General features: G+C 39.7%; 1 protein-coding gene across 1 annotated transcript in view; it reads left to right on the plus strand.

Moving 5' to 3' along the window:
• The window catches only part of HECTD4 (HECT domain E3 ubiquitin protein ligase 4), a 213,386-nt gene that overhangs the window by 62,107 nt on the left and 139,168 nt on the right, over window positions 1-12,111 (plus strand). The window contains exons 2-6 of the mRNA XM_023513244.1: window positions 2,012-2,529; window positions 6,872-6,961; window positions 7,902-8,032; window positions 10,866-10,974; window positions 11,643-11,781. Coding sequence (XP_023369012.1) covers window positions 2,012-2,529; window positions 6,872-6,961; window positions 7,902-8,032; window positions 10,866-10,974; window positions 11,643-11,781 — 987 coding nt within the window. The remainder of the gene's footprint in view (window positions 1-2,011; window positions 2,530-6,871; window positions 6,962-7,901; window positions 8,033-10,865; window positions 10,975-11,642; window positions 11,782-12,111) is intronic.

Consider the following 12,111-nt stretch of genomic DNA (forward strand, 5'->3'; position numbering starts at 1 on the left):
TGGCATCATAGCTCACAGCAACCGCAAATTCTTGGGCTTAAGCGATTCTCTTGCCTTAGCCTCCCAAGTAGCTGGGACTACAGGTGCCCACAAATGCCCAACTATTTTTTTTTTTTTTTTAGAAATGAAGTCTCGCTCTGGCTCAGGATGGTCTTGAACCTGTGAGCTGAGGCAATCTGCCCACCTCAGCCTCCCAGAGTACTAGGATTACATGCATGAACCACTGCCGTAGCCAAGATTTAATGGTTTTATTGTTCCCCTGCTGTTGAAAATCTAGAGGAGGCCTCCAGTTAATTGTGTGTTTTGGCAAGAAAACAGTAGTAATTTTATGAATATGAATTGGATAAATTTATACGCTGTCACAAATAGAAATAATGGGTTAACAGTAGTAAGAATGGCGTGTGCTACAAAATCAAAGAACAACAAATAGTTTATCATTTATTAGTAGGTATATTGTTTTGTTTTGTTTTTCCTTTTTGAAACAAGATCTCATAGTCTGGAGTGTAGTGGCCCAATCATAGCTCATGGTAACCTAGAACTCCTGGGCTCAAGCAGTCCTTCTATTTTAGCCTCTTAAGTTCCGGGTACTACCAGCATGTGTTACCAGCTAATTTTTAAAATTTTTGTAGAAATAGGGTTTTGTATTTTGCCCAGGCTGGTCTTGAACTCCTGGCTTCAAGTGATCCTCTCACCTCAGCCTCCCAAAGTACTGAGATTACTAGTGTGAGCCATTGTGCTTGACCTATATTAAGTTTTGAAGAACAAAGAAAACTTTGCTCAATTTTCTTTGATAATCCACCTAGTAATACAAGTCAGAGAATTACATTTGTAACTCAAGATCATTTGCTAAAGTTTTAGACTTCTGGCTCGGTGCCTGTAGCTCAGTGAGTAAGATGCTGGCCACATACACCAAGGCTGGTGAGTTTGAGCCTGGGCCTGCTAAACAACAATGACAACTGCAATGGAAGAATAGCCCAACACTGTGGCAGGCACCTGTAGTCCCAGCTACTTGGGAGGCTAAGGCAAGATAATCGCTTAAGCCCAAGAGTTGGAGGTTGCTGTGAGCTGTGATGCCACTGCACTCTACCAAGGTAGACTCTGATTCAAAAGAAATAAATAAATAAAAAGATTTATACTTCCATTTTCTTTCTTTCTTTCTTTCTTTTTTTTTTTTTTTGAGACGTAATCTCACTATGTCACACTTGGTAGAGTGCCATGGTGTCCAGCTCACAGCAGCCTCAAACTCTTGGGCTAAAACCATTCTTTTGCTTCAGCCTCCCAAGTAGCTGGGACTACAGGCGCCCACCACAATACCCAGCTATTTTTTGTTGCAGTTGTCATTGTTGTTTATCTGGCCTGGACTGGGTTTGAACCTGCTACCCTCGGTATATGTGGCTAGTGTTGTAATCACTATGCTACGGATGCCAAACCTATACTTCCATTTTTAAAATAAATTACTTGGATTAATTTCTGACTTTCATACTTAACTATATTATTTTATGATTTGAGTTCTTTCAATTAGGTCTAATCCCCATTTTATTTATTTATTTATTTTGAGACAGAGCCTCAAGCTCTCCTCCTGGGTAGAGTGCTGTGGCATCACAGCTCACAGCAACCTCCAACTCCTGGGCTCAAGCGAGTCTCCTGCCTCAGCCTCCCAAGTAGCTGGGACCACAGGCACCCACCACAATGCCTGGCTATTTTTTGGTTGCAGCCGTCATTGTTGTTTGGCGGGTCCAGGCTGGGGATTTGAACCCACCACCTTAGGTGTACGTGGCTGGCGCCTTAGCCACTTGAGCCACAGGTGCCGAGCCTAATCCCCATTTTAATAGGAACATTAGCAGAAAAGCCAAACAGGGAAAATCTCTGTCAGTAAAGAATGGCTTTGCATTCTATTTGGTTATAATTAAAATAATTTTTCATGTGGACTGTTTTGGGATATCATTAAAGATATTTGCCTCTGTAGATTAAAAGCAATACATACCCACTCCTCTCTTGTCTTTCTCCTTAGATTTTAACATTTGAGACCAAGAACCCGTCGGAATTAGCAGAACGCTTGCGCTCTGTGTGTGGGAATCAGAGCAATGCCTATGCCCGCCTGCTAGAATACCGCCTGAATGCCTTGCGAGGACTGTGGAATGCCCAGCGCCAGCTGGCCTTGGAAGAACAGCACGAAAGGGAAAGTTCGGGTGATGAGGAAACTTTGGCTTTGCTCAAACGCCAGGGCTTGTTGCAGCAACCCGAGCAAGCGCCCTTTACATCAAGGATGGGGCTCCTGCTGGTCTTCCCCCTTATTCAATCCCAGAGTAGAACAGACCCCTCTCTCTGTAACATAACTGCTGAGGTGCTATTGAACTGCCTTCGCGACTGCCAGCCTTTGAGTTTAACCAAGGAGCCTGCTGACTGTCTCAATGGAATTGAAACTTTGCTGTGCTCTTGGTTAGAGGAGACTTCTGACATAGGCCGACACATCCCACATAAGCAAAAAGAAAATGCTGCTGCTGCCCTGGTGGCTTTGGCCTGTGCCAGGTAAGGAAAATAGGATGTCCCATTTGATGAGCTTGTGACCACTACTAGGTAGATTGGGTGAGTAAGTAAGAGGTCAAGTATATTTGATAGAAATCTTACCATTCAGAAGTCCTTCTTTGTTTTCAGTATTGAATTTCACAGCTTTGACAATGCATAAGATGCTTTTACCAAAACTTGGCACCAGGCACCTGAGCCAGAACCCAAGTTCAGGTTTTCCCTTTCTGCCATGATAACAGCTGAGAAGGGAGAATCAACCATTGCCATATCAGTTAACCCTTAGTTGGTTAATGTTTTACAGTAGGTATTTTGTCTTTATTTCTTCTGGGAGGATGACTCAGATCTTTAGAACTTTTCATTTTTTTCTGGATATTATGTCTGTATTTCTTCTGGGAGGATGACTCAAGATCTATAGAACTTTTAATTTTTTTCTAGATATTATGTCTGTATTTCTTCTGGAAGGATGGCTTAAGATCTGTAGAAATTTTAATTTTTTTCGTATCTGTTTCAAAGAAGTGCATCCATAAGCTAGTAGATTATTACTCACATGGACTCATAACCCTGAGTCACAAATTATATTTCTGGACTTGCTTTCATCAATTTAATCGAAAGATCTCTCAGTATATATCCAGATTTAATAGGGTGCTGTCCTTCATGTGTAAGTTGATGTCACAGATCTACTGTCAGCAGAAAATGTGCTTGGAGTTGCTTTTCCAGGAAAGGATTTGTACATTCTTCCACCCAGTGACCTATGTGATCACTGGTGTCTACTTGTGAGAAAGAAGGTTCATTACTCATGTTTTCCTCAAAGCTAATTGTCTAGAAACCAATTAGGACCACTGTCTGACAAATTAATGTCACTAACTGTTCTTCTTCCTTAGAATTTTTTCTTTAGTTGGCATCTTCTTTTTTTTAGCCACATCCATGTGGGGAAATTCTTCCTGGAGAATTATGTTCTTAGATATAAGGCTTCTTCTCCTGTTTTCTCTTTATGGTTTTGAGTTTTACCCTCAAATGATCGAATCTTAAGGTTTTGGTGTTTTGTTTTGTTTTTTTAAGGCCAAATGGCATCAATATTTATTGTCAGTTTCTTTGTCCTGACCAAACTCTCACAGCCTAGTGTTAGATCCCCCAAAACTAGTTTGTGGATGCTGATGTGTGCTTAATTCTGGAGCTATTATTCAGTGGTGCTGAAGTAAGTTTTCCTGTAAAGGCTTTTTTTTTTTTGAGACAGAGCCTCAAGCTGTCCCCCTGGGTAGAGTGCCGTGGCATCACAGCTCACAGCAACCTCCAACTCCTGGGCTCAAGCGAGTCTCCTGCCTCCGCCTCCCAAGTAGCTGGGACCACAGGCGCCCGCCACAACGCCTGGCTATTTTTTGGTTGCAGCCGTCATTGTTGTTTGGCGGGTCCAGGCTGGGGATTCGAACCCGCCACCTTAGGTGTACGTGGCTGACGCCTTAGCTGGTTGAGCTATAGGCGCCGAGCCTGTAAAGGCTTTTTATTGGATTGATTTATTTTCTGCATATGCAAAAGAATTTCAAGTCCTAGATCTGTTAGTGTGAAAATTTCATTTTGAGAAAATTTTATTTTACATTGTACTATCTTTAGACAGATTTAGGATCGTAGGAATAATCAACTCTTTAGTTTCAGTTGGTTCATAAAATTCATGTTTTTATTTTGTACCTAAATTCAATCTATACCACAGACAGTTATTCAAATTGTTTTGTAGGCCGAGTGTGGTGGCTCACGCCTGTAATCCTAGCACTCTGGGTAGATTGCTATAGCTCAGGAGTTTGAAACCAGCCCATGCAAGAGCAAGACCCCGTCTCTAAAAAATAGCCAGGCATTGTGGCAGGCACTTGTAATCCTAGGTGCATGGGAGGCTGAGGCAAGAGGATTGCTTGAGCCAAAAAGTTTGAGATTGCTGTGAGCTGCCACACTCCTGAGGGCAACAAAGTAAGACTCTGTCTTAAAAAAAAGAAAGAAAGAAATTGCTTAAGATTCCAAATTTCAATCAGCAGAAATATTGAAATGGATGTTTTTATTTTTTTGTTGTATTTTTTTAAACAGGGTTCCTACATTTTACTTGCTAATATTTTCATCTTCTTCTGACTTGATTTACCTCAGAAGTCACATGCTTTTTAGGGTTAGATCATCCTAATGATGTTCTTAGGGGCATATTGTTGAACTGTTGAGGTTGATGCTCTCAAGACAAAACAACTCTTCCAGAAAGTTATTATGAAGATGTTTACTCATTTAACCAACTAGTTATTATTGGACATCTCTGATGTACGGGGACCTTGCTAAGTCTTTGAGATATAGTGATTCAAGATCTCTTACCTTATTGAGCTTACAGTTGAATAAACTCAAGGTGCTTCATTCTGCAAAACCTTATTGCTCACTTACCGCATGGAAGGCATTCTTCTAGCAGTAAGCAGGCAGGCAGTCTCTAAATTGCAAAATTTACATTAGAGTGAGGGAGACAGACAGAGAGCGACCAATACATGGAAAAGATCATTTTAGGGAGGTGTATTCACTATCGGAAGAGAAACCAAGATGCTTTGGTAGAGAACTACTGCATGGAGATGGGGGCAGCATTAGCTACAGGTGCCAGGCACGGCCTCACTAAAGAGGTAATACTTGAAGTGAGGACTGGATGATGAGAAAGACCCAGCAGCAGAGAGTTCCATCAGAAAGGAATAGGAAGTGGGAATACTCTGATGTTCATTCTGTGTTTAGGATATCTGAGGGACAGCCAAGTGGGCAGAGTAGCTGGAAGGAGACGATAGCAGGGAAGTAGCAGTCATAAGGTTGGCAGGGTCCAGATCATATAGAGGCTTATGAGCCATGGAAGGAGTATACATTTTACTCTTCATATCTGATTGCATTTGGCAGGTAATAATTCCTTATAGTTGTTGTTGTTGTTTCAAGACAGAATCTCACTCTGTTGCCCCAGGCTAGAGTGCCATTGTGTCATAATCACCCTCGAACTCCTGATCTTGCCTCAGCCTCCTGAGTAGCTGGGACTAAGGCTGCCCATCACCATTCTCGGCTAGTTTTTCTATTTTTAGTAAAGACAGGTTTCCCTCTTACTCAGGCTGGTTTCAAACTTCTGAGTTCAAACAATCTACCCAACTCAGCTTCTCAGAGTGCTAGGATTACAGCTCTAAGCTACCATGCCTGCCCATATAGTTGGTTAATGGTTCTAACTTTCCCAAATGTTAAAGCTTTTGCCTCTTTATTTTAAACTCACTGTCCCCTAGGGAGGTATCCCTATTGGACGGATAAAGAAGCAAAACTCCATAGGAGTTAAGTGACAAGACTGAGACTGTTCAGCTGGCGAATGGCCGGGTTTCAGAACCTGTGTGTCCTGATTCCAACTTGTGCTTTTTTATACTTGATCTGCTGCCTCCCTGCCTTCTACTGTTCTTTTGGTTTTTATTCTTTGAACATTAGAGATAGTGAAAGGGGCAATTAGAGGAAGACTCTAGGCCTCTTTGGTCCTGCTTTAGGTATTCCATTTCTTTTGGGGTTTAGGCATATGATACCCAGCAATTAAAGCCTTGGCTAAGAGAATAAGGCAGTGGGTGAAGTCAGCCCATTTGATACAGGAGATCATTTAGTTCAGGAAGTGTTCTTGTGGTGATTTACTCTTGGGATGTGGCCAGGTAAGTCTTGTGCATCTTAGAAGCAATTTCCTGTAGGTCCTGCTGACCATATTACAAACTTCTCAGAGCCTCAAGCCTTAAGCCTTGGGAACCCAAAGGAATTCAGGTAGTGGTAAGCCCTATCAATATTACAATTATGTGTTTCATAGCAGAAGGATGCAGAATGAACCCCTCTCAACCCAAAGTATTAATTATTTGAATGTATTCCTTTTAGCCATATTTAATGTGATATGGTTTAGTGACCTGTTATTTGAAATGGATGAACTTAACAAAGATTTAAAACTCAAGCTTGGAAATACTGTTAGATTCTAAATATAACATTGTCAAACAAGAAGTCTCTAGACTAGAGGGTAAGGGTAATGAAAACGGTATCCAAAGCACAAGTTCTTTGTGCTTGAGCCTTAAGTTTTGAACTTGGGTGTTAGGGGTCGTTTACCTTTCCAAATGCAAGAAGAACATCTTCATATTATTCATGTTGGTATGGCACCACTCCCATAGTAATTTTTGATAAGAGCCAGTCATCATAGGTAAGAATCAAGTACATTTTGTACGATACATCTTTTGATCAGCAAAAGCAGATGGACACATTTTGGAACCTTCTCATGTGATTAATAAAATTACCTAAATTTTTTTACTTTCAATGTTGATGATTTTCTGCCCTTTCCTTTTATTTTTAGGGGATCATTGAAAACTTTTGTCCATACAGTCCATCTATTACAGAAACAAACTGATCTAGGGTCCCTGCCTGTAGCTGACGTACTGTATAGGTAAGTTGTAACTTTGGATACTAAAAGCTTCTTCCAAACAAGGCAGATTTCTGAATAAAGCCTCTTTTAATAATTAGATTGCTAATTATCAATTAATAATCTTTTTTAAAGAATGGAATCATATTTACCTTCTTAATTAAGAATTCTGTCTCATCTTTCCTTCCTTGAAAGTATTTCTAGACCATATTACTTTTTTCATTCTTTTTAATTTTTGTGTCTTAAAATAATGCAATAGCTTATAATGAAATCTTATAAATTTTGAGATAATATATTAATTAAGGTATAAAGAAAAAAGTGAAAATCATTCATAATTTCATCACCCAAAGATAACTACTTCTAATATTTTGGTACATATATGCTTCCTAATTCCCATTCCTCTCTGTCTCTGTCTTGCTCTTATACACAAGTATATGTGTAAAATATGTATGTTTCGCACACAGATATAATTTTATTATATTTTTATAAGCACTGCTTTGTAATTTTTTTCATTTAAAATTATTGTGAATATTTTTTCAGATGTATATTTGTGTAAAGTAGTATACATCTTAGTTTTAAGATTTTAGTTTGTGGGGCGGCACCCATAGCTCAGTGGGTGGCACCAGCCACATGCACCCAGTCTGGCAGATTCAACCCCGGCCCAGGCCTGCTAAATAACAATGACAACTGCAACAATAACAACAAAAAATAGCTGGGTATATGGCAGGTGCCTGTAGACCCAGCTACTTGAGAGGCTGAGGCAAGAGAATTGCTTAAGTCCGGGAGTTTGGGTTGCTATGAGCTGTGACGCCACGGCACTCTACCCAGGGCAACAGGTTGAGACTCTGTCTCAAAAAAAAAAAAAAATTTTAGTTTGTGCTCTTTGAGGTGGTAGGAATACTTTTAATTCTTGCTGAAATGCATAGTCTCAGTGTCATTGCAATTCTTCTTCCCCCCCTTATAGGCTATTGCTTTTGGAAGGGGGGCCTGGATCCCCCTCCTGTTTGCTTGGGGGCAAGCACATAGTATCTTGGGGGTATGAAGACATGTTGCCTGCTCCAGATAGTAACACTGGCTCTAGTTCTGAAAATAAAGGTAATGTAAAGGTTTTTGTTCTATGATTGATAGTAAGATGTAAATATGATGGTTTTAGATCATTGTGGTAAATGCTTTAAATATAACTCTGTGCGTTCTTTTAAATTAAGAGCCCAAGGTTTCTATATAGTCGGCTCATTGTCTGCTTTATCAGTAAAGGTATAAAGCTGATACTTGGTGAGGTAAGAAAATGGGTAGGCTTTACTATATCACAAGGAAAAGGTATCATCTGGGCACATGGGCTTGGGTATGAAAGCCTTAAGTTGAATTTTTTGTTTGCTAATAGAGTATCAGGTCTTGCTGCTTTATCCCATTTCTTTTAGTAATTCATTGTGTATATTAATGAACCCTCCTCTCCTAAAAGTAAAAAATGAGGAGGTTCAAGGAAGCATGAATCCGTAAGTATTTCCTTTAAATAAAGTAGGCTGGTTTGAAATGTTTTCACATAGGTTTAAAGCATTAAATGTCAGCTTATTATATTATCTCAATAAAAATGGCAAAAGCTCTTAACTAACTTACTAGAGGATTTAGGCCTCTCCATTTGCTTAATAAAATGTACAGGCCAATGCCATGGCCCACTGAACGCACAGGGCTAGTCAGCGCTTCTTGGCATAGCTGTGTACTGCCGCTCCTACCAGCAGAGTTGCATGTTTGCCGAGAGTCAGCCAGCCTTGCTCCCAAACTGGTTTGTTATTTTAATTAGGACTTGTTATTGTGATTATATCATTAAATATTACTTAGGTGATGAAATAGGAATGAAAAAAAAAACACCCAAGGATATTTTTTCCATAAAAATGTTGGATGTTTTAGAAAGACTCGTTCTCTAAGAGACTGGTATTTTTCAGGTGTGGCATTGAGACCCTATTCTGCCTACTCCTTCATTGTCTATCCTCTAAGGGGCAACCCTCAGGGCTTGGAGCAGAATCTAAGCAATAGGCTACCTCAGCCCAGGGGCTGCGCCTTCTCATAGTCCACCACCTTTTCTGGACAGTTGCATGAGAGTGCTAAGAGAAAAGGTAGAACTTGTAGATATGATTTATTCCCTTTCTTGACTCAACAAGAGTTAGCAAAAGAAGTAGAATGCCTGCAGTACCTGAGAAGTTCTTAGATATTGTAGACTGTAGACTTACATCTTGGCCAGGCAGGGTAGCTCACACCTATAATCCTAGCATTCTGGGAGGCCAAGGTGGGTGGATCACCTGAGCAAAAGCAAGACCCTGTCTCTAGTAAAAATAGCAAAAAACTAGCTGGGCATCGTGGTGGGTTCCTGAGGCTGGGGCAAGAGGACTGCTTGAGCCCAGGAGTTTGAGGTTTCTGTAAGTTATGATGATACCATAGCATTTTATCCAGGTGACTGAGTGAGACTCTGTCAAGGGAAAAGAAAAGAACTTGCATCTTCATACAGAACTAAAACCCCTTTATCCTCTTCCTGGACTCCTTTTGAGATCTGCCTTGGGGTGGTTTCTCACTGAGGATGCTGGTATTAAGTGGATCTCTTTGCTTTCATTCTCTTTGGTTTTGCATTTAGGTAGAGAAAGTTTTTTTTTTTACAATAGTATTTTGAATAATTTAATATTTAATATGCAAATATTCAATATTGACTGAAATTGAGAGAAGACTGTAATAAACCCTACTACTCATCACTTGACTTCAACAAGTATCAACTCCTGGCCAATGTTATTTAATTTGTCCCCTATATCTACCCCTCATCAGACCTATTTTCAAAAGGCCTTGGGCCTTAATCTAAAGATTAGTGAATAAATGTAAAGTATAGTTTAAGGTATGACACTAGTATTTAAAAAATGATCACTCACTTTAACTGACTTTTTTTTGAGGAGCCAGTGGTGTGTAAGTCTCAGTTGTCTCAGATTAGTAGACTGAATTTTTAAGATAGCAGCATACTCAGTACTAATTTGATGGTATGACATTGAATTTCCTCCAACTGATATGACATGCCTCAGGTGAACAAACATAGTGAGCAGAATGACTAAGAAACTAAACACTCAAAGCTTTATCTGTAAACCCTATTTTACAGCAAATTCCTTAGAATATAAGTTAGCAAATTATTTGCTATCATGTAGAGATAGTGTTTATTTTAGATCGGGGGAGACATAGCTCAGGGGAAATATATTGCTGTTTTTAAATAGAAGAGATATTATACTTTTGTGCTATGTCTCTCCAGAAACTAAAATTAGGACCTCTGAATGGAAAATCCACAGAAGCACATTTTAGTTCAGTGTATACCATTAGTATATTAATATAATTTTACTTGCCATTTATGGAACACTAACTTTATACCAGAGAGTAATATAAGTTTATTGCCTCTATTATCTCATTTAGCCATCACTATAACTCTTGAGGCATATGTTATCCTCATCTTACAGATGAAGAAACTAAAGTTCAGAAAGGTTCCAGGTCACCCAATGAGTGCCCAAGGCTCTTAAGAGCTCACATCTCTCTTACTATGCAGTTATTAGTAAAGGTGTTGTAGTCATTTCGAATTAGAATTAGGAATGTTTAAATGTGACTGGTATAAACTTTCCAAAATTAAAAAAAGAGAAAAAGAGGGGAAAAAAAATGTTTGGCAGTCTGAACCTCATTCCCTGCTAATAACTATCTGGTCTTATCTTGGTCCCTGGATCTACATGCATTTGGATGTTTGATTTTGGGGTCCATGCCATCTTCTCTTAAAGTCACATTGAAGCACTTAATTTAGAAATAGTAGATTCTCTTTCACTCAATCTCCTAATGGCTTTTTCATTAGAAAAAACATGTTTATAATTTCATTAGAAAAAGCATATATATCATTTACCTGTGAAAAAAACGATTTCAGATGCTGACTTGGGACGCTGTCTCACGGCAGATGGTCTTTACCTGTATACTACTAACTCAGTTGGAAGAGGAGTAAGCAAATTGGGGTCTGGATTACATGGTACTCTCAGGTCAGTTGCATGGAACTTGCTGAATACTTTGGCTAGCACATTTTCCTCCTTTTCATAAATCACTGGGAAGAAAATACTGGGGTTCATCCTGATTTCTAGTAGACTGATGACTGATTAACTAGTCTTAATAATTCAAAAGATTCCAGTCTACTCTTACTGCCACCTCCCCTCATCTTATTCTATTAATGCATTTTAGCTTTGTTTTGGCCCAGAATTTGGTAGCCTTAGGGTCTTTGTTTCCAGCCAGAAATTCCTCTGTGACCAGAATTTTTATAGCAATATCAGTGTCTTCTCCATGTAGACAAGTGGACATTTTTCTACTTAAGTCTATTTTTTGAACTCAGATTTGACATTGGATTAGCAGTGACTTTCGGCTGAGATATAACATCTCTGAATTGCTGCCAAAAGAAACCACAGTTTGAGAGCCTGGTATATATTTAGTTAGACCTTTTCCCCTACTTTTTCTCCTCGCTAATCATTGCGGAAAATTAATATTTGCCATAGCTTATCAGTCCCAAACTCAACGTTATATATTTTTTGTCCTTTGGATGCTTTGTATACTTAGTCATTAAAAAAAATTAGGTCAAAAATTTTGTGTCTGTTGTAGCCCATTGTAAGGTTTCTGACATAGTCTGGTGATTGAGCCTGCATACTGTTTTCTTCCACAGAGGTTTTGTATACTGCCGGAATGAGGAGCTGGAACCAGGATGGGTGGCTTTTGGCAGCGGCAATCTTCTCCACCGGCCTGTATCTTTTGATAATAAACCTCACTCCCTTTTCCAGGTCATTGACCAGAATACCCTTCAGGTAAACAGAAAACATTGTCTTTTGTATTTTGGACAGGATAAGGGAAGCTGTTAACATCATCAGAAGTAATAGTACAGGCTCTGCTCATGTAGCTCAGCAGCCAGGGCACCAGCCACATACACCAGAGCTGGCAGGATTGAATCCAGCCTGGTCCTTCCAAACAACAATGACAACTACAACCAAAAAATAGCCCGGTGTTGTGGCAGGCACCTGTAGTCTCAGATACTTGGGAGGCTGAGGCAAGAGAATCACTTAAGCCCAAGAGTTTGAGGTTGCTGTGAATTGTGATGCCACAGCACTCCACTGAGGGTGACATAGTGAGACTCTGTC

This window comes from Otolemur garnettii, unplaced genomic scaffold (genome assembly GCF_000181295.1).
Source record: "Otolemur garnettii isolate 467f Iridium unplaced genomic scaffold, OtoGar3 scaffold00038, whole genome shotgun sequence".
NCBI lineage: Eukaryota > Metazoa > Chordata > Mammalia > Primates > Galagidae > Otolemur > Otolemur garnettii.